Source organism: Embiotoca jacksoni, unplaced genomic scaffold (assembly GCF_022577435.1).
Source record: "Embiotoca jacksoni isolate LCO1_2020_lvr unplaced genomic scaffold, fEmbJac1.0.p SCAF_48, whole genome shotgun sequence".
NCBI lineage: Eukaryota > Metazoa > Chordata > Actinopteri > Embiotocidae > Embiotoca > Embiotoca jacksoni.
Genome location: NW_027185401.1, coordinates 1177544 through 1204952, shown reverse-complemented (window position 1 = coordinate 1204952; position 27409 = coordinate 1177544). Strand labels below are relative to the sequence as shown.

Here is a 27409-nt window from a genome sequence, read left to right as displayed (position 1 = left end):
ACTGCGACGTCGTGAGATTACGTAAATAATAATCAAAAGAGTTTCGAGCGACTATTAAACAGTGTTTTTAGAATGACGGTAAGAATTGGAAATATTTCTTAAAACGTCCTCGTTTGACTGCGGTTAGTTTCTGGTCTCTCTTTGTCGCCGCCTCGAAACTCCTCAACAAAACCGTCGGAGGCGGAATTCAGAGCTGAACCACGGCGACTATAACGGCAGGTAACTACGTCTACGTCGCTGCACAGCGGACTCGTCTACGGCTCTACTCTAGACGGTTACCTCTGGACCTCTGCTTGCACCTGTGGAGGATTTTCCCTACTGTGTAAAGCACTGATGAGACATGAAGGCATGACAGAGGGGAAGAAAAACACAAGCACACCGTTCGTTAGACCAAGGACGAAGCAATCAGCAGCTCTCGCACCCTGCTAGCAGTTCGATTCAGTGAAAAATCTAAATGTAGGTTAATCGAATGCCACGTCTTAATCTCAGCCTGGATTTTTTTTTTTTCCAAGTGGAAGCTTGTAAAGAAAAAAACAAAACAATATCTACCTTTTTCGGGGATGTGAATAAAATTTCAAGATTTACTGCCAAATGAGATGTTAAAAATGAAAGGGACGTTAATCTTGAAGGATTAATCGTTTCTAAAGAAAGTTTTGCTGAAGGACAGAGTCTGGGACGGCCTTCAGTCTAACAAAGCTGATCACACAATGTCTTCTTTATTATTTTTTTCTTAAAGTTTATTTTCTGTTCGCTGAACAACTAAAACTCTTAATCCTGCAAATCTTCAAACAGTTCTGGGGTGGGGGGGTGGGGGGGGGGGGCTGTGAGTGTGAAAGGCAGGGAAATAAAAAATAAATGTAACAGCATAACAGCAGTCAACAACATCCGCGTCAAATCCTTTAATCTGACTGCTTTATAACTTCTTCGAGTCTTAATTTTCCTTGTAAATCGCTCCAACGTATCACTTCTGTTGTATTTCAGCTTGTTCTTAATCCTTTATTTAACATATACAGGTCGATGTTGCACACTGTGACAGAAGCGCCACGTTTTTTTATGGCTCCAGAGTTGCACTAAATCGGACTACTTCAGATTATTTTGAGCATCATTTTTCGACACGTTTCCCCCCCAGAATTCAGTCTAGACATGATTTGGGATAACGTTTGAGAAATCGCTGGCTGCAGAGAAAGACGCTTTAAAAGGCCGAGTCAGGCTGATTTTAAGAGGCTGATGAACGGGTAAGGAATCGACCAATGAGGAAAAAAAAGCAAGGTCAATTTTCTGTTAAACTGCTTTCATTAATATGCATCAATAGAGGCTACGTTGTGTGAAACCAGGCGGGTCGTACCTGTGACCTGAGGGATGTACGGGATGGACAGTCTCTCCGCGTTGTACCCCGGTCCTGCCAGACACTCCGCCATGTCGGCCGTCTGGAAATGCAGCTGTTTGTCGTCCTTGTCCAAAGATTCGGGGAATCTGTAAGGAAATAATAAAAAAAAAAAAAGTACAAAAAAACAAACTGAAACTACGTTTTCCAACAAGTTCGCATCTCCAGAAACAATATGTTTGGATGATTTGGCGGCGAATTGGGACGTCCGGATAATCTACGCGAAGCTCTCTAAAGCGCTGCAAATTTCGCTTTTTCAAAACCTCGTGTATCTTTCACTACAGAGGATGATACTGTAAAGTGGGGTGTGTGGGTGGGTGGGGGGGGGGGGAGATTTAAATTCAGAAATAGACTCGGCTTTTCATAATCTCATAATCAGGTTTTTATCAGCAGATGCCTGGTGATTTCGGAGGTGTAGACGGAGCCGAGAACGACTGCAGGGAGCGATTTCCCATCTGGTGTTTTCCAGGTGCGGACATCCGCAGGTGTCGGGTGACGACACCAAAGATGCCAAAAATCAGTACAGGAGATCATCGAATACTGCAAGGGATTATGGGTAGAGGAAGACTCGTGTCACCATTCGTGTCTTCCTCCTTTTCCTCAAATCTCTTGACAGCTGCAGGCAGCTGAAGGACTTCAAACGCGGTCGCAATGACAATGTTTGCGGCTGGAAAATCATTGATATAAAATATTTAAAACATGAACAAGAGGTTTACGGATTTAGCAGAATCTTCTAGAAGTCATTTTTCTATCTCGCCTTCGGCTTTAAGCTTCCACGTTTTTGTGGTTTTTTTTTTCTCTTAATTTTGAAAAGTAATCTCCAACAATCTCACCTCAGGCGTACCGCACAGCTCCTTTCTTTTATTTTCTGAGATATTTCGGATTGGCAGTGACTCTAATCTCAATTTGTGAACATTTGGAATAAGAAGCTTTCTCACAAACAACACTTCAGGGCTCGAGTTGTTTGAAAAATGTCTGTGGATTGCTTTTTGTTCATGGTGTTCAAATCAAAAAGCATATAGAGATCAAAATACTGTTTATGTATGAGAGAAGAGAGAATTTTGAAAATCTAAACCGGGAAGTTTGGAGAGCGTTACAAAGAGAAAACTGAAAAGAAAGAAGCAGATTGTGCTGTGGGGTAAATCTGAGGACGACCATGTTTGACTGGCATCACACCGCCTCTTACCGAGGACATACATCGACTCAGATTTTTTTCTAATGAAGCTTAAATTCCTCAAACAAACTGTAGCTGTTGAAATATTTTCAATATGAAGACGAAAAAGCTCAAAAACAAATTCCCCCCGGACTGTTTTGACGAAGGCACACAACAGCGAAGAGGTACTTCTAGTTTAAGGTTGTAGTTTGTCGGGTTGTTAGTTAAGATTTGGGCATCTGAAAGGTGATAAATGAGCCTCCACTCAAGCAAACTAATTATTTGTGTCTTTATAAACGTTTAAAAATTGAACCTCCAATCTGTAGTGGATACTTACGGACACTTGTCTCTGAAGATGTGTTCTGGGAGGAGGTACGGGGCGTCCAAGCTCCTTAATTCAATAACCTGAAGAGAGAGTGACAGAAACATCAGACTTTACGGGAGGTAAATAAAGAAGAACGAGAAGAACTACGACGACAAACTGGGGTCTAAAAAGACAAAAACAGCGGCGCATCGTCAGCATATTGATTGACCGATGATTGTTTTGCTGCCCGGCAGGTAAAGAAAGAAGAACGACAATGAATGCAGAGCAAACTGGGATTAAAGACCAACAGCTGGGATGTTTGTTAATGTCACAGCGAGGTCGATGATGCTCCTCACCTTGTTGATGTGCTGACAGAAAGACGGGTTGGCGATCATCTGGCTCAGGAAGTTGAGGTACGCCGCCACCAGCGCCATGATGCCACAGCGAATGAACATGGGCATGTTCTCCTCGTTGGCCAGAGCCATGTCCTGCAGAAAACCGTCCCCCAAAAAAACAACAACAACAACAAAAAAAAGGCTTGTAATGTTCATCTGTGGAGATTTTTTTTTAATCAAGACTCAAAGATTATCTGCGCATCCGCCGAGTTTCTATCTTTCAAAAAATGTTGCCACACTTTTTCATAACGATCTTCGAGAACGAACAATTTACAAGCAGCAACTACTTTGTAGTATTTCATCACATGCTACGACCCAAACTCCTCTTGATGCGTCTTTTTAAAATATTATCATTATTATAATAAATCACATCACGTTGAAAGGCGTGGTCGGGCTTTAATCCGTGTACAGGGGATGACAGCATGCGGGAGGATTTCCTCGCGACCCTTAAAGGTTGCAGGGAGGAGTGTCTGCTGTTTGATTGCGTTCTCACACTGTCAGTAAAAAAAAAAGGTCGTTGTCAAGGGAACGACCCCGGGGTGTTGCAGCAAGGCACGGCGCGCTGAATATGATGCGCCGCATGGCCGTGGTATATTTCTGTGGTCGTCTGTTGAAATCACGATGAGGTGTTGGTCGTCATGTCAATCTATGTATATCTATCTATATCTAATCTGCTGCTGTGTTCGCACCAAGGCTGCAACTCATGTTTATTATTTTCCCCTCACCAAGTCTGATCAATCTGTGAATTGTCCACAAATTGTAAAAAAAAAAAAAAAGTCTTGTTTTGTCCTGTCGGCCGCACAAACCCTTAAATATATTGAGTTTACAATGATTTATGACTTATATTATATATCGGAGAATGTAGAACAAGAAACGAATCGTCTGAATTCAATCCACATTACGTCACTTTCAGGTTTCTTTGAGTTTCACTTGAGCTGTTCTTGCTTTATTTGTAGCTTGTTGACTCCACTTGATCACAAAATGTCCTCTCAGTTAATATCGGGTCATAGTTGGGTTTCAAACATTGACAGTGAAATTGAAGTAAATTTAGAGATAGGAGGACAAATGTCAGTTCACCAGGTTTAAAAAAAAGAAAAAAAAAAAAAGAGTCCTAGTCATAAACAGTCTGTGACACCTTTTTAAATGATACTAATTCAACATATTAAGAATGCACAAAAAACAAAGTGTAAGGCTGCACACACTAATGAAATGTAAGACATGTTGTATGATAAGCCTGATGCAGATCGTTCATCTAAATCTCACGACCGGACCACATTTCCCATAAACCCCTGCTCGTGTTTCTGGTCGACCAGCATGTGGCCCGAGGTTGAAGAGCCTCGCTGACTTTAAACAAGGGAGTTAGTCTAAGTTTAAAAACCCGGTTTTGTTCTGAAAGGCTTCCTTTGTGCCGTAACGTCTTCAGCGTTAGTGCAGGAAAACCAAAAAAACGGTAACTTTGCTTTGAATTATCGTAGTTGCGAGATCGCAATTAGCCGGAGGGACTCGGAAAAAGGCATCCCGAAGTTTCTCAAAATGCCAAACAGATAAAAAAACAACAACATTTAAATCCAAACTCTGACTCCTTCTGAAGTTCAGCTCGCAACGCCGCGACGGTTCCAGCTTTCGTGAAATGCTCTCTGGAATCTTATACGTCGTTCCAAACCGTTAAAAAGACGCTCCCCGTGAAGGTGGACATGGTACTACAATCGCATGTGCATTCGTGTGTGTGTGTGTGTGTGTGTGTGTGTGTGTGTGTGTGTGAATGCCTGTTGACTATAACGCTGTGACATTTGGAAATGACAAGAACTCAGCGTGATGCGTGAGCAAGCAGCCGGTGTGTGTGTCGGAGGCGGCGTGCAGATTTCTCTTCACACTTCGCTTCCGTCTCACTTCGGGAGGTTTTTGTTGGACCGCCGTGCGCTCTCCGGTCTGACGGCGGTAAGGACTCGGCTGCTGAAGGCGACGCCTTCAAAATAAAACAAATACGCCGCCGTCCGCGTTTGAGATTGAAAAAGCGATCGTATGGATTGTTGATTTGAAGAGCTTTTTTTTTTAAATTTATTTTTTTATTGTCGGTATTTAACCCTCTAAGACCGAGAGACCCCCAATGCGAAGCCAAGGAGACTTAGCAAAACTATTATTAAAATATGGACATATATATTGATATTTACACATCTGAACAAATCTCACAAGTGTCCCCTTTATTATTAAAAATATACATATTTTTTTTTTATAATTTTTTTTTATTGTGGTTGCAGATATACTCTTTTTATTATGGGTATGCAATTTTCGAGCAGAGGCCTAAAAAAAAAAATAGATGTTTTTAAAAGGTTAAACACAAATCCTCAAAAACCAAAAGTAACTGCGTGTTTTCTCCATACGGAGTGACTTTCTTGTAATTCTAGTATTTCCATTTTAAGAGACTTTCTGCTTTTTCTTTACAGTTCAGGGGAAAACATTTACTACAACCTCCATCATTTCCTTATTTTCTTCTCGCCTCGCGTCTTTCCAGCCTCACCTTGTTGTTTCCATATCCATTTTTTCCAAAAGTATACATCATTTTCTTCTTTCTTTAACTGATCTCCAGACAGTTGAACCTTTTCTTTTTCTTTCTGACAGTTCTTTAGTTCAATGTGTTCTACTGGTCATTCATTACCCGTCTAGTTTTACTGTCACTGAACTCTAAAGTGCTAAATTCAGATTAATCTTTCAAGTTGAAGTTTGGAGGACTTTCTAAATCCAGTAGATTCAGTTTCCTTCACATTCATTATTTAATGGTGATTACAAAAGTATTATTATTTATTCTCTTTTTCACCTGTTAAAATTCACAATTCTTTATAATAAGCCTCGCAATATTAGATGCAATTTGTACGTTGGCACTTCTGTCCAAAAAGCTGTATTTTTGTTCATTTACGCTCCTAATCGGTGTCATAACTGCAATTTGAGTGCTTCAAAAAAAAAGGAAAAATAAGCATCTACGGTTTCACGAAAACTGGCAATACGCTGGAGAAGACGGACGCCAGATCCTTTCGACTGACTCCGGTTTCCTACGTCGCGGGCGAACTTTCAAAACGCAACAAATTAGAGAACGCTGCAAAAATGTCAAACCTCGCGGCGGTCCGTTTTACCTGGAGGGCGATGGCGAGCCGGATCAGGTCGATGACCACTTCCTCGTTGGCCAGCTCGATGGTCAGGATGGCCAGCGTGGTGAAGAGCAGCTCAAAGTTTTTGTGCACGTTGTCTTCCTCTTTGCAGCCCAGGTAGATGTGACGGTAGAGCTGCTGGCCGTGCTGCGAGGGGGGAGGAGGGAAGACGGAGGAAGAAGAAGAAAAAGGGAAAATTAAAGACGCTGCATTTTGGCCTTCTTCTATCTGCAGTCTTCGGGTTGTCGGGTCGCAACCGCGACAAGAAACTTCGACCTTTCCGACGGCAGCTTTGAGCGATGAAGGTTTTCTGAACACGACCCAGAAAAAAAATAAATCCTCGGCCGAACAGCTGGCAGATGTTCCAGCTCGTCACCAGGTGGAGATCAGTTGCTGTTTTTTACCGTCCTCTACTTCAAGTCCCCAAAAAAATGACATTTTGGGACATTTTTGTTATGGGGACTATTTTCTACGGTGGATTGATCCACAGTTGGTGGTCTGGCAAGTATTTGTGGCAGCAGGACATTGTGTGTGTTAGTGTGTGTGTTAGTGTGTGTGTTGGACTGAATCAGAGTAAATTGCACTCAGTGTTTTTCATAATGAAGGAACATGTCAGCAGTTTGACGGCGCGGCTCCCTGATGTGTTTCTTTTAATTTTTTTAATAGGTTTTGGACCACAGTGGAGTTTTGTGGTTCGGAGGAAGAAGATCTATCAAACGTACAACACTCAGGACATCCAATGTGCACAACTAAACTATATTCACGCACTAATACAGCCCATTTGTTTATATTTGTTGAATTAACCAAAAGAAAAAAAACTGATTAAAATAAAAGAATGGCAAATGTTTCTTCCCTGCTGTTGGGATTTATTGCCTTTCTTTATCTGCTGTGACAGTAAACTGAATATTTTTGGAGGTTTTGGACCGTTGGTCAGGCAAGATAAGATAAGGAATAAGAAATTATCGGACTAATTTTACGATCCAAAAGTTGCGAGTCACTCCCCCCCCCAAAAAAAAATAAAAATCGTCGCACTAAATGCTCAATTAATCACCCTATTTTTTGATAATGCCACATTTCTGACGCTACTTCCACCGCAGCTCCACTCCGATATCAACGAAAACAGTTATTGTTCTGTGAAAATGCAAATGGAAAATGCCAATGAAAAGATTAATCCTATTAAACCGAGCCTAAAAATATCCCACTGTGTCGGAGGCTTCTGCTGCCGGTGATGGTCTTTATAATAGTAAAAGAAATTAAATAAAACGCTTCCGGACGCCGGGATCCTGCATTTCATATACGCTTGACGTTGCGCTTAATGGAAAGTGAAGGCCGATGACTTCTATTCACCGCTAATGAATAACAAATAGATGCCGTTAAATGACCTCTGACAGCAGATAAGAGCTGGCTGTGGTGGGTGGGTGGGTGGGGGAGGTGGTGGGGGCGGGGGGCGGTGGGGGGGGGGCTTCGTCTGCTGGGCGGCATTGTGGGTAAAGTGAGCGGAGGTTAACGTCCCGCGACGGTTCCAGCCCCGCGGCCGTTCTTCCCGGTGTTTGACGTGCGGCTAAAGGTCGCCGCTCGGGTGTGATTCACAGGTGAATAATTACAACTGTGGGCCTCTTTTTTCTTTTCTTTTTTGGGGTGGTGGGGGGCGGGGGGGGGTGTCATGTGTCTGACGGCGAGCTGTCGGGGTCCAAAAAAAAGCTCCTTAAATGAAAATGTGAAGGCTTGCAAAGGCTACGTTGTCTTAAAATGTTCTGAAAGACACAAAAAAACCTAAAAAAAACCTCCAAGAAATGTCGTCTTTTTTCCTTTTTTTCCCGAATTGTCTTTTGTTGAAGGCGACATACTTCAGCCGCCAGTTAGCTCAATAATTTGCAAAACTTTTTCACACCGACATGCTTCTCTTTGAACGCTGCAAAGTTGGTCTCGGTTTGAATTTGTTTTTAAGGTTTCTTGGAAATTGTTGTCGTGCATGAGAAAAGAAAAAAATGATCTGCTACGACAGCGATTTTTTTTCGCTACAAAACTAGCGTGTGTTTGAATTTGTTTTAAGGAGTGTCAGCAACTTCTGGAAAATAAATATTCCCTCATTATCATGCAGCGGATTTAAGTATAAAAGTTTGAAAACGTCAGATGTGGGTCACTATTATTCGTTGTATACGTCATCTTTAGCCGTTTGGCTGATTTAAAACCTTTTTCAGCGACCGAGTCAACGTGCTGCTATTTTAAAGAAATCATGAAAAACATTTTAAAACATATATTTTGATTGTACAGTTAATGTTGTTGCTTTATGAGCTGTTAAAAACAACAACAATCAAAACAAACCACAAGAGCGACAAACAGAAGTTGTGGGTTTTTTTTAGTGGAGAGTCGCTTTTAGGTTATAACAATATATATGTAAAATAACAATCATATTTTTTTCTACCTTCTTCATGAAGGTGACATCTTGTTTGGAAATCTTCTCTCTTTTGATCTTCAGCGCCGCCACATTAGGAATGACTCTGCAAAATCGAGACGGACGCAAAAAGCCTCCGTTAAAACCCGCCTAGTGGTGAATTTTCAGTCTCTTAATAGCGCGCGCATCCCGGCGACGACGGTACCTGATGCCGCGTAGCTTGGCGCGGTTGTCGTGGCGATCGATGATGTTGTGCAGGATCTCCAGCACCAGCTGCCTCAGCTCGCTGTCCTCCATCAGCGAGATGGAGAAGAGCGGGTCCAGGAAGGGAGGAGGCAACGCAGCTGCCATGGACTTGGACTTGAAGCCGGAGGTCACCTGAGGGAAAAAAATAAAAAAAATAAAAAATGAAAGAGGGGAGGAGGGGGAAGGGGGGGGGGGGAGGGGGGAAAAGGGGTGAGAACCGACTCATCACACTATAATGCGATTCATCCGTAGGGGGTGTCGCTGGGAAAAACAACACACCGCCTCGACAGGGCTTAAAGGTTACCCGCTCACGAGCAGCTGAAACTGTCCAAATGTTGACCCTCGGTGTCGGACGGGACTCAGACGTGATGGTTTGTGATCAGCGTGAACAGCAGGAGACCTTCTACCAACGACCGCCACATGCCACATGCCACATGCCAAGTGGCATGTGAAACACGGTTTCAAGTGTGGCGCGTTCAGGTTGGGATTTGTGAGCTGGGACTTGTTCAACACGAGAACAACTGGGAGGAACGAAGGCCGGTTGGACGTCCCACCCGATCTGTGTTTCACTTACGATACATTACGATACGAAATATTACGATACGATGCGATACAAGTGTTGCTGCATTTGATATAATTCTGCAAATTGGACATAACACAACGATCTTTCTAAGAACCATAAATTTGTGTGTCATAAATAGAGATGTTTAAGTAAAAAGAGTCCCGGCTGTCTTCCTTAACATTAACCGCCTGCAGCAGCAATTCTCAAACCTGCAGGGTCCACCCTCCCCCCACCCCCCCCGACAGTCTGCAGCATGCACATCAACACACACACACACACACACACACACACACACTCCTCTTATTGCCCCCTCCCCCCTCACGTCGCCTGGGCCCCATCTGCAGCTGCATGGTGTTATAAATATTGTGACCTTTCACCCCTCCTCCAGCTGCTCTGAGAAAGCAGGTGGTGGCGAGCCGAGGGGAGTCGAGGACAGACGGACGTTATGAAGCGCTGCGAGAGCGTGCACGGAGCGCCGCCGTGCACGAGGATGCAGCGGCAACAGAAGTGTGTGTGTGTGTGTGTGTGTGTGTGTGTGTGTGTGTGTGTGTGTGTGTGTGCGTGCGCACGCTTGCACCGCTGGCGCCACCTGTGCCTCCTCGACTCAGAGAGACGAGAGTCTCTTACTGAAGCAGATAATGAAGGAGAAGGAAAACGCCTTCGCGGAGAATTCAAGTGTTCAACGCTAAACAGCCCGAGCTGTGAAAAGGCCGATAATAAATACAGGACGAATATTTTAAACAACGACGACGATAACAACAACAAAAAAATACTTTTTTAAAAGAGCTATTTTGAATATTTTATTTGATTAAATAAAAATGAGCTGCAATAAAACACTTTAAAAAATGTTGTCATATTATTTTAGAAGCAACTGCTTCGTTTCATTTTTTTGGGGTAATTTATTTGAATTTTTAAATAATGTGATTTGGCCACAAGCGATGTGATTGAAGTCAAATGTCAGTCGTGGTCACGTGACCGGTAACCATGACAGCGCTCTATTAACGCGTGAAGGTAAACGTGTTTAAATCCAACCGAAGGTCTCATTTCGACGCAGTAAAAACAGTCGGGAACGAATAACTCAATGAATTAATGAAAGTAACTCTTCAAACAGCTGATAAATCACCGCGCTAATAAGATGTTTTTATGCCTATTGGACGAGTACGGAGGAGTTTAAGGACTCACCATGATGAGGGAGCTGAGCAGCATGGTCTGGATCCGCTTGGTACCCTGATGCCTGAGACACCCCCCAAAAAAAAGATTAAAAAAAAAAGAGACATTTGTCCTCTTTTATCAAATTCAAACACAAGTCACATTTCCAAACACGTCTTTAGCAGCAAGTGAAGCAGGTACATGCGTCTTCGTCAAAATAAGCTGTTCCCTACAGCATATATGCCATAAACGTTAACGTTACATCTTTTTCTTTTACAGTACATGAAATATAATTAAACTAGCAGCATGATTGATTGTTTTCAGCGTAAACGTGAACAGGATTGTGAATCAAACTGGCTGATTTAGAGCTGAAATTCACCTTTAAAAAAAAAAAATATCAGGCAATCCTTTAGATTCTCAATGCTATATGTAAATATATATATATATATATATATATGTAAATATATATATATACTTCATTTCCTGCCCGAATGCAGATATTTATTTTGGGGTTAAATTCCAGCAAAGAAAAAAAAAAAAAAAATGGTGTCAACTTCATGTCTCAACTCGGTAACACCAACAAGCTTGCAGAGTCACATTTCTCTCCTCTGGCAATTACCCAAAAAGGAGAAGAGAGAGAGGAGGAGGAAGAGGAGGAAGAGGAGGACAGTGTTCATTTGATTTGGGATTATCTGTTCTTGCACTCCTGAGGCCTCGGGGATTAGCTTGTTTTTTTTCTTTTCGCAGTTTATTTTTTTTCTCCCTTCGTCTCGGTGACCCGGGAGTCCGCCGCGGGGCGTCCAGCAGGTGAAGCGAGGACAGATTAAGATACAATTCACTTTGGATGAAGAACAGTGTGTGTATGTGTGTGTGTGTGTGTGTGTTCCTTCGCTGCACACTGCTGCCTGAACCCGACTGTGACTCCACTGTTTCAGGTTTTTCACTTGGCAGGAAGCTCACCTGCAGTAAAGTTGGATGTCAACCTTGCGCCTTGTAGGAGTGTGTGTGAACTTTTAACATTATCGAGGCTTTAAATAAACCCGCTGGCTTTTTTTTTTTTTTTTTTTTTTTTCTTCTTCTTCTTTTGCTGCACTGAAAAAAAAAGCGTTTGTTATCTTTGTAAAAAAAAAATCTGAATGTTTTTCAGCTTTTTGCAAAATAGAAAAATTCTAAAAAAAGATGCAAAATGCAACACGCAATCGCAATCGAAATGTCACGTCATCGCTTTTGCCGATTGATTGACAATGTGAGCAAATGCTGAAATCCTTCCATGTTTAAGACCCAGCGAGGAGGTGGCACATTTGAATGTGTTTAAAGCCCACAAAGGAACAACAACAAGCTGTAGCTAAAAAAAACCCGAGTTGCATATGAAGATGAATGAAGTTTCAGGTCAGCGGAAAAAAGAATCCAGTAATAAATAAAGGTTTCCATTTTTATGGAGGCGAGTTCAGAGCAATCTGATAAGATGTGATATCAGGATTTAACACATCCTTCAATCCACTGATGTGCGTATTAATCTGGATTTCTGTGTATGATTTCATTCACTAATAACAAACCGAACGGCAACCTCCGCGTTTCAGAATGTAGCTACGCTGAAGTGAAAAAAAAAACTGCAGTTCCTCAAATGGCCACGGGAGGCTGTAAAAGCGAGTAACCCCCACCCCACCCCCCCGGGTTAGGGTAAGCCCCGCCCCCTTCTGTTTATCCCAAGATTTGCGCTTTCGTTTGGTAGGACGCGTTACTCTCAGTCTTTCAGGAGGACTCCCGGTGGCGAGATAAAAAAAAACAACACCTCATGGTGCTCTTGTGTTTTGTGCTCCGTGTGCCAACCGTGGAAAAAAAAAAAAGACGGTTTGGAGCCAAAGCGTCTCTTCTCTCTGCTGGAGGGTTTATATGCAGCGTGTGTGTGTGTGTGTGTTGGAGGGGGGGGAGGGGGAGGCGGGAGAGGGGAGGGGGACGGGGGACCCCCGAGGTCCTCGGCTAACGAATGTGTGACTCACCCAATCTTGACGGTGTCCAAGGTGTGGCAGGGGGTCCCGAACACGGGCACTTTGCCCATGATGAACATCATGACTTCGGCTCGCTGGTAGTCTGGCAGGTTTCCACCGAAAAAGCCTGGCAGGACGAGGCGAGGGATGAGTCACAGCTTAGACTTAAAAAAAACCAAAACAACAACAACAACAACACATTCCTCCCTCCTCCGTGCTTCATGTTTACGGTGTGCATAAGACGGGGAAAAAGCAAAACAAACAAAAGAAAGAAACCACCGTCGTACCGATGGTCTGGATGATGGCGTTCTGGACGATCCGCTCTTCGCTCTCTTTGCCGCGGGCCGACGACGTGCTGACGTTGGAGTTTCTCCTCGAGCTCTCGCCCAGCTCGAAGTCCACGCTCATCCTCAGGTGTTTGAGCAGAGTGTTGAACACCTCCAGCACCGTGGGACCTGCCGTCGCACACACGGGACCAATCCCAGCACGTTTATGGGCGCGAATTTAAAAAGGGGTCGTTTCTTGGTAGCGGGTCGTTTTTTTTTTTTTTGCGGTTAAATTAAAGGACACTTGAATTTAGAGTACGTGAGAAATGAATGCACAAGAAATGAACTTTTTTCCTCTAAAATACCGCCGTTGACATGTCCATCGGAAGGGTGTTTAACCGCTAAGAGCAGAAAGACGTCCCCTTAGCTGTGAAGCAGCGAAGAAAATTCGTCAACAATTTTATTTGTTTAATTTTTTTTAAACGTTGTTTTCCTTATAAACCGCCAGACACCCGGTTTCCCACTTTTATTTCCAAGGAAGCCACTTCAAGCTCTTCGCCGTGTCCGTCAGTATCGTATAAAGTTCTTTACTGAAGCTTTAAGAATTCTCAAAAACATTCTGGATGTCTCGTGCCACATTTTTTCATTTTCATTTCCGCAAATTGAACCCCGACGACTCTTTGGAAACTAATTTTCCAACTGGCGGATCAGTCGAGTTTAAGAGGTTTAAAGAAAAATCGACAACTCTGCTTCATTAAAAATCAGACTAAATAATTTAATTGAGTGAAATTTTTTCATTGGACGTTTCCGAAGAAATACATCCATTGAATATGAGTGAGAGTTTTCTGCAGTGCACGCTGTTAAACACCACGTTAAAAAGCAGTTTATGCGGTTTTTTTTTTCCAGCCATAGCGATTGAAGAATGGAAGATAATCAGTAGTTCTAAAATTACTTGTTAAATATGCAAATTTACTAATATTTACGTATACATTTTCTTGATAGTTTCTGACTTGGAAGCTGATACATGGCAGAAAATAATTGATTCTTCAATTAAGAAATAACTGATTAATTTAAGTTTTGATGTGATGAGCAGTAATAAACTGAGTTTGTTTGTTTTTAGTGGGTTTTTTTTCAGGTCTCATGAAGGCGCCTGAAACCTCAGATAAAAGGAGTTAAACCGCCTCCTGCAGCAAAAATCTCCTGTCGAATCAGACTCACTTTTTTTACAGGTGAGAAAAATTAATTCTCCCCCGGTGGGATGAATAAAGTGCCGTCTACCTATAACGCCTCCCGACAGGCTGCAAACTTACAGTTAAATGGAAAGTTAGAAAAAATATGAACTTAAATGTCTTCAAACGCCTTCTTGTGGGTCTGAATTTAAAAAAAATAAATGTTGACTTTTAAAAGCCATGCGCAACACTCTCGATAGACTCCAGAGACAATTTTAAAACGAAGCGGTCAGGAACAGACTCCGTCCTAATTCACTTTGTCACAGGAAGCAACACCTCAGATTATCACCAAGTCGAGGCCGACTGCTTCATCCTGCCTGCCTGCAGCATAAATAAATACAAGTGTTGAAATACTTCTGAGAAAATTAAATGTTTAAAAAAATGTAGATATTAATACACATGAAATGATTCACCAAAACTGAAATTGAAATGAAACTAAAATCTTGACTGTAAATACCACTCTCGTTCAATAAATCGAGAAAATGCAACATTAAAATCTTTTAAACATTAAAGTTGGGTTTGTGTAAAAGGTGTATTCTTCACTTTCGCTAGCGGTTTCCACCCGTTTCCAGTCTGTGTGCTAAGCTAGGCTAACTATTGTGTAAAAGGTCTTTTTTCCCCCCCCCATCATCGCAAGACTCGAGGATTTCTGAACATTTAACATCTAATCTACGGAGGTGACGGTAACACCGTCGATTCTACAAACCACCGGCACTCAGCTACACAATCACGACACGACGCAAGTCTGACAACCCCCCCCCCCCCATGAAGTCAAACTCTCAGCTGAAGTTTGTGCAAAAATCAGTGACCAGAAAAACTGAAATATAGAATCTGTAGAGAAGGTACACTGTAAAAAAAAAAAAAATAGAATCTCATAATAAATCCTGTCTTTATGAAATTAACAGATTTGTGTGGTCATTTGTGTGTCGTGTACCACTTTAAATTATATTTTCATATATATATATATTAAAGAAAAAACACCTTGTGGTCAAAACCACAGAAGTGACCATTTTTTATTTTTTTTATGTACTTTTCTCCACAAAAACTTCACACAAATTACACATTTTGCAGTATTAGTTATTTTTTATAAATATTATAGTTCACAGCAGCGAGTACTTCAAACTATATTCCTCTTAGCTCAGTTGTTTCAAGGCAAAAACTGAAGACAAATATCTCCAATCATGCTCGTAAAAACTGGAGAATTGAGAAAATAAAACTGAACCCTCAGGTTATTTCAGGTTTATTACATTAAACTGAATGATATATTCTGGTCTTTCTGTGTTTCTGGTCACTTAGTGTGCGTTTAGATTGAGTTTGTAATATCTGCAGGTGTAAACAGACCATTTCTGTTCGCCTGGCATTAACATTTCAAATCCTTTGTAGTAAAATCAGACTCACCTGGGGGAAAACAAAACAAAAACTTAAGCTCTTGGGTAAGGAGAGAATCCTGGTTAAATAAAGATCAGATAAAAAAAATAGAGCCTAGAAGGTAAACGGTACCAGTCAAAGGTTTGAATACTCCAATAAGGGAATATTAACGTGTTATTTTCTAGTTTTAATGTTAGTTTTGTTCTTTACTTTAGAAAAATAGCAAAAAGAAAACCTTGAGTATATCGAACGACGGTTACCCATCGTCCTTGTTAATGCCAGGCGTGTTGTTTTTGGGGGGGATGGAGGGGTGGAGGGTGGGAGGTGGAGGTGGGTGGGGGGGGTCCGTACATGAACTTGCTCTACTTTCAGTCCAAACTCTAAGCACATCCTCATTACCGTACCGAGCCACAGATTGGGAGGACTCGTGATTTCGCTTTCAAAGAGGAACGCGTCGCTTCTCTTGGACTCCTGGATCATTCCTGTCCGGGAGGAAGGTTGTGGGTTTGTTTGTTTTTGTTTTCAGTAAAACTCAGGTGAGATGATTTCTAATTTTCAAATTATCACCTCGGCGTTCGATTTTTTTATTTTTTTTTTTTTCACCTTAATTTAACACTGAATTTAAAATGCCTTGCTAGAATAATTTGCAGTTACCTCGTCTGTTGAATTTTTCCTCCGAGGTGATAAAACTTTATGCTAATTTCAACACGAGGCAACTAGCACGTACGGACACAATGAAAAAGCACAGGACAGCTGAACGTGACCATCGAAAACACGTCTGATTCTTTTCAGAAAATAATCAATTTCAGAATTGTTGTGAAGGTGGAAGGTCGCTGATGTCTGAGGCGGCATCAGACCTGCGACCTTCGTGATTACGGCGTATAAAGCTTCATAAGACATGAAGGTGTTTTATCGTATTTGTCTGTTTTTTTTCGGGGTCACAATTATTCAACGGTTCATTTTAAATCATTGGCCATCGATTTTGCCAAGTCAACCAAAAAATTGCAGGTTTTGTCAATAAAATGCCAGAAAACTGTAAAATAAAGTAAAGTAAAGTATTTTCAGTGGTTACGGTGGATGTTAAAACTCTCTTTACCCTTTATTTTTTATTTTTTTTAAATCATCCTTACATTTTTACCAGAACAAAAATGTTACACTTAGATAATCTTTCCTCTACCACCCCTCCCGGAGTCGCTGATCCCGCAGCAGGAAGCGGCGCCTCCCTTTTAACTCACCCACGGATCCCTTGGCCGCGATGGCCACCGTCTCCAGGAGGACCTGGACGATGCCGGCTCGGACCCGCGGCGTGTTCTTGTTGTGGGTGTCCAGGTGGTTCAGGACCTGCTGGATGACGTGGTGCGAGTGCTGAGCCTGGAAAAAACACAAAAGTCAGAGAGATCAGCGTCCCATTTTTCCCAGGCTATGTGCCAAGCTAAGTTAACTGTCTGCTCAATCCAGACGCGAGTCCGACACAAAGCGGCAACCGGCAGCGACGTCGTCCGTTGGTTTTGTGAACGGCTGTTACGAAGCCTCGAGTTCGGAATTCGTCCGCCGCCATCTTTGCTAGTTTGGAGCAGGAAGTGACCATATATGGACGAGCTGTGGAGGAGGAGGAGCGAGCTGGTGGATCGGACTCGATCTGATCGGAAACTAACGTCCCGCCCACCGATAGCCGTAAACCTGACTGCACCAGCAGGCCTGTCAATCAAACAGACACGCCCTCCAAAAAAGGTTTTTAAGGCTTATTTTCGGACAACTAAGAAGGAGCGACTTTAAGCGAGCAACACCGAGATAGCTGGTGGAGAAATTGTACTGACTGAGAATTTTATGAGACAAGTTGAATGGGAGTCTATGGAAGCTTTTACGGAGCCGACCTCTAGTGGCACTCGGCGGTATTGCAGCTTGAGGCGCTTCTGCATCGGCCTCATTTTTCAGACCGGGAAGCTACGAGCACTTTTAAATACAGTCTGCGGTCCAACATGGTCTGCAGCTTTTCTTTTTGTTATCTTATTGGGATCTTTATATCGATAACATCTCCAGTGATAACTTGGAAAACTGTTCATGCTGCGACCATCGAAAACTCAACAGGAGCCTCTTCAAAAAAAAAACTGAAAATGAGAGGATGTGTGTTTATGTTTTCTTTCTCTGTGAAACACTTTGGTGATTATAAGGGTCCATCCTGGACGTTATTTCACTCCTGTGTGAAATCGATGCGTGTGTGTGTGTGTGTGTGTGTGTGTGTGTGTGTGTGTGTGTGTGTGTGTGTGTGTGTGTGTGTCCCATTCTTTGATTGATTTTTTTTTCCTCTTTGCGACTGCTCGTAAAAACCCTCCACAGCGAGTTTAAAATGATTATTTCTTTTTTTACCGTGCCTCTTTCTAGATCACCGTACGATCCGACCTCGAAACGTCTTCAGCAGCCGTCGTCCCCCCCCCCCTCCCGACAGCCGAATGTTCGACTGCGTCTCCGCAGGACAAACTCAGGCAGCGCCGGGTTGGTGTGGTTTTTTTTGTGGTTTTTTTTTTGCCACTTTCAGATCAAAGAGACGTCGCCGTCTCCCGGCAGACAGACACAAACCTCCCCGGACAGATCAAAGAGACAAAACTCTGCCTGCGTGGCACATAAAAAAAATTGAAAAATACTACAGAGTCGTGCAGGCGGTGGCATCGACGCAAAGAAACCGACACGCAGGAGATACTCAGATTGTGTTTTTTTTTTTTATTATCTGCGGCAGCACATCAGAGCCGCCGAGAGAAATCCTGAACCAGCGACCGGTTAAACTTCAAATGGCTGCTGATACAAATCCAAGGCATAATCTTCAAAAAGGCAAACGCACATCTGTATATTTCTAGCATCTGCAACACAGATGGGGTGGAGGAAGGTTGGTTGGGGCAATTTTTTTTTTAAATATTTGTATGATTTATAAGCACTGCGTTTTGCAGGCCTGTTGCCAGTGGCGTTTCTGTCCTCTGACCTCTGTGTTCCACCAGTGCTAAAATGGATTTGCCAAATATTCTTGGCCGGCCGTCAATATAGCAAGGCGGCCCGGCCCGTCCAAGTCAGTCTACGTATGGGGAAACACTGCGTGTTGTTCGAACCCTTCCACGATCTAACTCGGAACCGGGTTGGACCCCCCCCCCCCTCCCCCGGTGGGCAGTTCACCATGACGATATAGTATCTTCAAAGACAAAACTTAAGTCGAAAATTGGAAGAAAAAATAAAAACCCACGTTTGAATTTGGAGTAACTGGTGTTTTGTACTGTACCTGGATGGAGTACATGATGATTCTGAAGCAGGAGACGGCGAACTCATTGGGGTCCCACAGGTGATGGTTGTCCAGGTGACTGAGGGACGGAAAAGAAATACAGAGATTATTGGTATTCATTGACTCGACAGCTGCATTACGATAAGGCCACACTGAGGACTTTTGGGTTTTACAGTGATACTTTTCACCATATTTGCATCACCCCTGTTTTTAGATATAAAACTACATTGAGGTGTTTTGTTTTTTTTTGTAAAAAAAAAAAAAAAAAAAAAACTACCAAATTTATCTTCCTGTGGATATAAAGACTGCAAATAAAATGCCAGAAAAAAGTGTCAAATATGTGCGGCACCTTTAAGAAGTCAGATGCTTCCTTTTATCCGCATAGGAAGGAGGTTGGGGTGGACGGTCGGGTCAACTGAGCATGCGACTTCTGCAACGTAAACCACTGTTTGTATCCTTTAAACCAACAGTCAAACTTTGTCAAACTGCGACTGGAAATTAGCTGGTAGCAAAAATCCGGTACAGAGCATCTCCCCTCGTTTTGAGAATAATGTTTTCTGTCCTACTATGAATAAACCTTCTTTGCAACCCTGACCTCAAAACAAGTCATTTATGTGTCATGTAGTTTGTTTTTCTGTCATTTAATTTCAAGAACTACCACATTTGTGAAGTTACGTGTGCGGTATCTTTAAGCCGCCCCTGGCCACGACTCGGCAAAATAATATTTACTCATCTAACTGTACCTGCAGATGTAACGAGTAGATATCGGACTTAGAACGATTTCGAGGTACGACTGCGAATTAAAGCTTACCTAAGATTCAAAATTGAGCAAAAATAATCATTAATATCCTTTAAAGCTGTGTTGACTCAGAACAACTGTTAAAAGTGAATAATGTGCCGCCCGCGGGCTCCGAGACGAAAGACAGATGGATATAATTAGAGAGTGCAGAGGAGGAGCGAGATGCACAAAAACAGCATGAAAATACACAGGAAAACCCGAGAGAACATCTCCAGACGTTCCACCGCTGCGAGGTGAGAGACACGCGAGGTCAAAGTTGTTGGTTTGAAAAAAAACAAAACACCATGTGGATGTTGAGGAAGGTGAACGACAGATTCACTTCGTCTCGGTGGGAACTGACTCGAGCTTTGGAGGTCAACTCATCTTTGAGCTGCATCTGCCATTTTGGGCAAACGCCCCGGGCGGGCGGTCGGAGCTTATTCACCCCCCCTCCCCCCCATCCCCCCGCCCCGCCCAAACAGCGAGAGCAGCTTCCACAACACGGCCGAGACTTCCACGAGGGCTTCGCCGAGACTCGGCGGCTTCGGTAACGACGGGGCGAGAGGAAAAGTTCCTCTCCTGGTTTCGATGAAACATCAAAAATCTCCGGCTGCCTCGGAGTGGCTTCGATCCCCGACATCGTTGTACGTGTGAATCTGCGAGCGTGCAAAAATAGTAGACCTGTAGCCATTATTACGTAAATCGCCGGGTCGGGATTATTTTGACGTCGCTATAATCGTTTTACATAATCAAAAGAACCGTTTCAATTCACGGGTATGAAAACAGCAGAATGAAAAACGTACAGAAATGTCATATTTCCGTCGTTTGAGGTTTGACCGTCGCTCTTTTAAAATTATCGCTCTAACTCAACGGCACACGAGCGGAGAGTTGACACCAACTGTTCACCTCGCTGCAGTTCAATTGGCGTTAACGTCATTGATTCAGTTGAAAAGGGAATAAACGGGCTCTTCTTCTTCATAAGTGGTGTTATTAAACATAACGGTGGCATAAAATGAGCCCCAAAAAAAAAAGACAATTAGATGGTTCATCGCGAGTTATTTGTGTGATAATTAATTTGGCAACGCACGTTTTTTGGGGATCGTCAAAGAGTGGCGAATGCTTCCCGACTCCACCTGCAACCTACCGCGGCAGCGCCGTCATACGGAAAGCCCCGCCCACAAAATTGTGTAAAAGTACCAATTTTAGTATCCGAGCCGAACGGCAGGTAACGGAAGTGATACCGAGGCTGTCGACCGGCGGAGGATCACTCGAGACTGTCAGAGAAACAGCGACAGTGAAATCAGGTGTCAGATGGGAGAGGAAAAAAAAAGAATAAATAAAAAATAAAAATAAAAATAAAAAAAGGAGACAAGAGAAGAAGGAAGATGTAGAGAAAGAAAAATAATAAAACAGGACAGATTGGAAGCCGGTTGCATGAGAACAGTTCCCCAAAATAATGACGTCAATCCAACCCCCCTCCCGCCCCCCTAAAAAAACAAAATTCTCCCCCTCCTCCCCGTTAACCCCAATCCTTGCTATTTATAGTCTGAAGACGCTCCTCCCTTCCTCCTCCTCCTCCTCCTCCTCGCTGCAGGAGCTCTGCAGGAGGAGAACTGGTTTTAGTCTCAGACGGAAGCTCCTGCACCTGAAATGTTTTCATTATAAACGACAGCTGAAGGGGAGCTGAAGCCGACTCGGGATGTTAAAACCAAGCGGCGACCGGCAGCGACGTCACCCGTCTGGTTTGTTGAACGGCCGTCACGAAGCCTCCAGTTCGTATTTTTGGCCGTTGCCATCTTTGCTAGTTTGGAGCAGGAAGTGACCATATTTGGACGAGCAGGGGGGGGGGGGGGGTGTGTGTGTGTGTGTGTGACTCCATCTGATCGGATACTACGTCCCCGCCCCACCGATAGCCGTAACTTGACTGCACCACAGGCCTGTCAATTAAACAGACCTCCCCCCCCCGCAAAAAAAACCAAACAAAAAAACCCCGTCTATTTGAAGCTTATTTTCGAATTAATCACGTGATTATTTTCAGACGGACCGCCGAAAAAGTAATAAGAAGGAGCGACTTTAGCTAACAACACCGAGATAACTCGTGGAGAAATTTTTATTGACTGAAAATTTTATGAGAAGTCGAATGGGAGTCTTTTTGGGGAAGACGTCTAGTGGCACTCGGTGGTATTGCAGCTTAACGCACTTTCCGCATCGACCTCATTTGTCAGACCAGGAAGCTAAGTCCCCTTTTATATGCAGTCAGTGGACTGTGGATTTATGTAACGACATCAGCAAACCAAAACATGGTTAATATTTCATGCTGCGCTCCAAATGACACACTTGTGTAGTACTTGAATTTTTTTTTACATGTTTGTTATTTTAAATCACACACTGCTGTGTGGTGTTCAGGAACAGCAGCAGCTTCCTCAGACACCTTTAATTTGACATTTTTTTACACCCCCTTTCTCTAGGTAGCCAAGATGGTGACGGTTTAGGGTGGAAAAGTGTCCAAAAGAAGTTTCACACTTCTTCTTTGGACCGTTTTGAGTGCATCATCCTGGTACTTGTAAGAACGTTCTCTTTTTTTTTTTTTTTTTCTTTTCAAAATCCATCTAACCATCTCGTGAGGAGGAAAAGGAAGACGAAGAGTTCCCTTCTCGAAGAAATAAAACCCCGGCGCCTCGGAGTCAGAGCTGGATTTCACTCAGCCACCGCAGCAGCTGGTGTGGCGCCGCCTGGCCTGCAGGGGGCGCATCACGCCTGCGAGTCGGCGGTCAGCGCTGGCGGTGACACAGTGAGTATGTTGTCTGAACACACGCACACGCACACGCCTGCCTTCGGCCTGTAATAACTGGCGTTCAGTACTGCAGCTGTGTTATTCTCACACTGCCAGTTTATTACTGTGTGTGTGTGTGTGTGTGTGTGTGTGTGTGTGTGTGTGTGTGTGTGTGTGTGTGGACTAGGCAGACGTCCCGTATCGAGTGTCAGACCTCAGATGAGTGCTGACTGAGTGTCATCACAGAGCGAAACAAAGAATTATGGGATTCCTGCAACTGACAATTAACCCTTCGTTTGATCATTTGTTGACGAATTGACGAAATTATTTTGATGAAAACGCGTCAAACATACGAGTCGAGGCTCGTCGCACGCTCCCTAAAAACCAAAGCGATGTTCTGCTTATTTATTAAAGTATATTTTACACAAGTACCAGAAATGAAGTGCTTTTTGCTGGTATTCACGTTTCGTCTCTACTCTCTCTCTATATATATATATATATATATGTATATGCAAGTCCAGCTCTAATGATTAGTCAATTAACAAGATTAATCTATAACTATCGGGGTAATTGTTGGTCATTCTCTATGCAAAGATTTCTAACATTTATAGCTCCAGCAGTTCAAACTTACTGAACGAGTATATTTGAATAAATTTGGGCTTTTGGTTGTAACATGTGAAAACATTTCAGGTCACAATATTTTTTATGAACCAAAAAACACCCATTCAGTTTTTTTTTAGAAAAATAATTTTTCAGATTAATGCATACATTTTAAAAAGGAATCACTGTTACACGACCTGATAGACAGTTTGAGAGAAAGTTCAACGCCTAGCGGCACGATATTGATCACAGAAAAAGAAAAGAACATCGTAAGCACAACTAATCTTCCTCCAGAAGTGATGTTAAAGTAGAGCCGGAAATTTGGACGTAAAATATTCTGATTTATGCAAAAAAAAAAAGAAAGAAACTAAATTCCTTCAAATTGACAGCATCTCGAAAACAACAGCAAATGAAGATGAAGACTGTCCATTGTTTAAAGTCTTCCTCCTCCGAAGTGATTTCTTTTAATAAACTCCAGATGGAGAGCCAGAGAAAAGGTTTGAGAGACGTGCGGGGACGGAGGACGACGAGGGAGGAAGACGGACGGCTGCTGCAGTACGACGAGTCCAAAAAAGAAAAAGAAAAAACGAATACCTCCGTAGTTTGAAAATAAATACGTTTAAAAATTGGATTCCATTTTCAGTGCATGAAAAATAGTTATAAAGTCAAGTTTATGGGAAACGTCTGCTGCGATGGGAAGCATTGGTTGTGGTACCTTAAAATACTTGATATTTAAGTTTTTAATTGATGTATAGTTTGATCAGAACGCCTGATGTCATATAAAGTGGCAGAACTTTCACTTGGTCTTTCCTCGAGCTTCTGACGTCTTATAAAAGAACCAGATGTTTTGGTGTTTATCCGGGACGTTTTTTTTTTTTCTTTCTTATGTCCGTAGAAGTTTTCCAACTGTGAGTCGTATAACGTTGTTGATAAGAAAAGTGCATTTTTATTTGTATTTTACTGGCGGAACCAGCGATGCCTCAGTGACTCTTAGGACTCGTCTTTACCACGCACACGAACGCACCGCAAATCAAAGGGAAGAAAGAAAGAGCGAGAGAGAGGTGAGGAAAATGTATTAAATGCAGCTCGGTTCCTGAAGAGGCCCTACAGATGTCAAGCAGCCGCGGTAATATTATGTAATTAATTGTTAATGGCAGCGTTAAGTGGCTCGCTCGCTGACTGGTTTTCCAGGCGGCAGTTATAGAGTTAATTAAAAGGTGTCACTCTGAGTCGAGGCTGAAAAGCAGCAACGGCAAAAAAAAATAAAAAAAAATAAAACACGAGGAGGGAAATGTATTCAGGAAGCTCAAATAAAACAAAACCCAAAGTGAGTTTTTCATATAATTCACGAGGAACTGTGGATTTCAACTCATTTTCTCAGGGAGTGTTAAGCTTGTTATTTTCAACACGTTTTTATCACCATTTAAAGCTGACGGGACGGTTTCAACAGTGACGTCACCCGTCGGTTTGTCGAACGGCCGTTACGACGCCTCGAGTTCGGATTTTGCCGTCTTTGCCGGTTCAGAGCAGGAAGTGACCATATTTGGGCGAACTGGAGCGGAGCGAGCCGGTGGATCTGACTCCATCTGATTGGAAACCCGGCGGATATTACGTCCCGCCCCGCCGATAGCTGTGACCTGACTGCACCACAGACCTGTCAATCAAACAGACAAGTCCCTCCCCCAAAAAAACTTTCGTTTCTAATTAACTATGGAAATATTTTCAGATGGGCCGCCGGAAAACGAAGAAGGAGCGACTTTAGCCGACAACACCGAGATTTTTTGTTGTTGTTGTTTTGTTACATTTTATTGAGACTTCTATAAGAAAAGTTGAATGGGAGCAGGAGTTTTTTTTTGGAGACGACCTCTAGTGGCGCTCGGTGGTACTGCAGCTCAAGTCACTTCCGTATCGGCCTCATTTTGCAGACCCGGAAGCTACGAACACTTTTGGCTTCACTGATGAATAAATACGATCTAGATACGATATATCAACACAATCCTCCTTCTCAGACTTTAAGTTGAGGCCTTAAAGAGCTCATCCGCCGAGTCCGACTGGATTCACTTCCCCGGTCGTCTTCTGCGGTAAATTGTAAGAGGAACGCTCTTTATTAGCATTTAAAGGTGTGTAACATGAGACATATTTAACAGCCCCGCTGCTGTGTTTGTTTTCCTTATTTGATAAATTGTGATTTCACACATGACTACTCTTATCATTCTCAGTAAAGGCTTAAGGCTGTTTTGTTTTTTTTCCCCTGTAATGACCAACTCGGGAGGTTGTCAGTGCCATTAAAGTCCGAAGAGCGTGAAAAGTCTTCGCAAAATCTTTCCGAGCAAATCGGTCTCATCCGTGTCGAGAATTAGCACTCGGACGCGAGCTAACTGAATGACATCACCGTCCAGAAAAAATAACAAAGGTAAAAAAAAAAATAAAAAATGCTATTTTTAAATGTCCGCGTGAGCCTTTTTCCACCTGAAGCTGCCGAGGATGAAAAGACGCCGACATCCACTCAGCGGGGCGGAAACAGACTGCGACGGAGAACTTCTCAGCGGGGGGCGGGGGGGAGGGGAGGAGGGGGGGTCCGGCCGTTCGCTCGGTAATTGTCCAATTTAAGCGAGTCGGGCCGCGGCGAGGCGAGGCAGGAGCGGCGGCGAGGATCTTTCAATCCCGAGAGGGTCGAGTCGGTCGACGGTGCGTCGCGTCCACACGGCAGCCAGTCATGTGATAAGAGAACTCGTTTAATTTCCACTGTGTGCTGGGAGTCCGCACGGGGTGTGTGTGTGTGTGTGTGTGTGTGTGTGTGTGTGTGTGTGTGTGTGTGTGTGTGTGTGTGTGTGTGTGTGCGTGCGTGCGAGCGAGCGAGCAACAGGTTTATTTGCAGTCCTGTCATCTCTCCCTGCTGCCCGTGTCGCGACCCCGACATTTAATAAAGCCCATTATGAATCTGAACGTGTTTCTGTAAAGTGAGAATGAATAAGGCCGGTGTTTGAGAATATCTCGGCTCGGGCGGTCGACCCGCGGTCGGTAAAACTTACTCGGATTCAACTCGGGGTAAATCTTAGAACAGAACGCAGATCAATCAGAGCTGTGTGCGTAGCCGCCCAGCTGGAGTCGAACGGCGAGCCTGCGTGTGAGGCGTTCAGGATATATTTGTAAATTGCAGTGTCTCTCGAGTAGTCTGCAAATGAGGCGTTCAGGGCGTATCTGTGAAGTGCAGTGTCTGCGAAAAGTCTGCTCGCGAGGCGTTCAGGGAACATGTGTAAATTCTAGCTTCAACCAACAGTCTGCATGCGAGGTGTTTTCGGGGACATCTGTAAGCAGCAGCGCCGAGCAAAAGTCTGCAAGTGAGGCGTTCAGGGGACATCGGTAAATTGTAGCTCCGACCGAGTGTCTTGTCCAAAGGACACTTCAACCAGCAACCGCACCATTAGCAGGCGGCATTTAAAAACACGACTTGAATTTGAAGTAAAAGCATTTCAGCCAGAGCAGAAATACTCGCGTTCGGGTACTCACACCAGCACGGGTCGGACGGCGTTGTTCATGTTGCCGTAGGCGGCTCGGCCCAGCAGCTCCCTGAAGCAGCTCTCCGCCAGCGCGGCCGGGTTCTCCTCGCCGTCCTGACCCACGGCCGAAGGTGTGCTGGGGTGTCCGGCCCTGCCGCAGAAAGAGAGAGAGGGGGGGAAGGGGGGGACAGCACGTTTAGAAAGCACATTTCAAAAAAGAAAATACATCTTCACATCACTTCCTGACCAGCAGGGCAGAGAAACCCGACAGCGAGCGTCCACAAAAGAAACACAAAAGCTTCACAACACCAATAGAAGCTGTACCGCCGCTCCGTTAGCTCGTCTGAAAACAACTATTCCCCTTAAATGAAGTTAAATTGACTGAAAACCGCCCAAAATTAGAAGTGGATTGACTGCAGGGCAAAAATCAATGTTTCATATCACACACACAAACAGAAGAGGGATGGGAGAGAGAGAGAGAGAGAGAGAGAGAGAGAGAGAGGAGGGAGGAAGAAGATGAAGAAGAGAAAAGCCTTCAGGATGAGAGATGGACGGAGAGAGAGAGGCTGAAAAGAATCAATCAGAGGTGCTGAAAAAAAAGAAAAGGGAGAAATCAAATGAAAGAGTATCGACCAGCCTCAATCAGATAGGTGTGTGTGTGTGTGTGTGTGTGTGTGTGTGTGTGTGTGTGTGTGTGTGTGTGTGTGGAGACATCAGGAGGTAGAAACACTTAAAAAAATAAAAAATAAAAATAAAAATCGCTGTCAAATAATTTGATCTTGTAAGTTTGTAAAGAAGACATTTTAAATTATTACACAGGAAAACAATATTTTACAATGATGAATGAATTATTAAAGTTGGCGGCAATATTCCTCGACTCGACTGACGAGTTGTTTAATTGAGTGTCGAGG

At 43.4% G+C, this 27409-nt stretch overlaps 1 protein-coding gene and 1 long non-coding RNA gene across 4 annotated transcripts in view; one reads left to right on the top strand and one right to left on the bottom strand.

Moving 5' to 3' along the window:
- efr3a (EFR3 homolog A (S. cerevisiae)) overlaps window positions 1-27409 on the bottom strand; it is a 90782-nt gene that overhangs the window by 9608 nt on the left and 53765 nt on the right. For all 3 annotated transcript variants that reach the window (XM_069170180.1, XM_069170178.1, XM_069170179.1), the window contains exons 7-18: window positions 26509-26649; window positions 18848-18926; window positions 16818-16953; window positions 13007-13174; window positions 12732-12846; window positions 10765-10816; window positions 8980-9152; window positions 8805-8880; window positions 6365-6526; window positions 3198-3329; window positions 2875-2942; window positions 1346-1473 (exon numbers count right to left, since the gene is read on the bottom strand). In XM_069170180.1, the coding sequence (XP_069026281.1) occupies window positions 1346-1473; window positions 2875-2942; window positions 3198-3329; window positions 6365-6526; window positions 8805-8880; window positions 8980-9152; window positions 10765-10816; window positions 12732-12846; window positions 13007-13174; window positions 16818-16953; window positions 18848-18926; window positions 26509-26649 (1430 nt within the window). The remainder of the gene's footprint in view (window positions 1-1345; window positions 1474-2874; window positions 2943-3197; window positions 3330-6364; window positions 6527-8804; window positions 8881-8979; window positions 9153-10764; window positions 10817-12731; window positions 12847-13006; window positions 13175-16817; window positions 16954-18847; window positions 18927-26508; window positions 26650-27409) is intronic.
- Window positions 21255-25223, top strand: LOC138210869 (uncharacterized). Its single transcript, XR_011179292.1, has 3 exons — window positions 21255-21397; window positions 22251-22416; window positions 23477-25223. It is a non-coding gene; the product is annotated as an uncharacterized lncRNA (long non-coding RNA).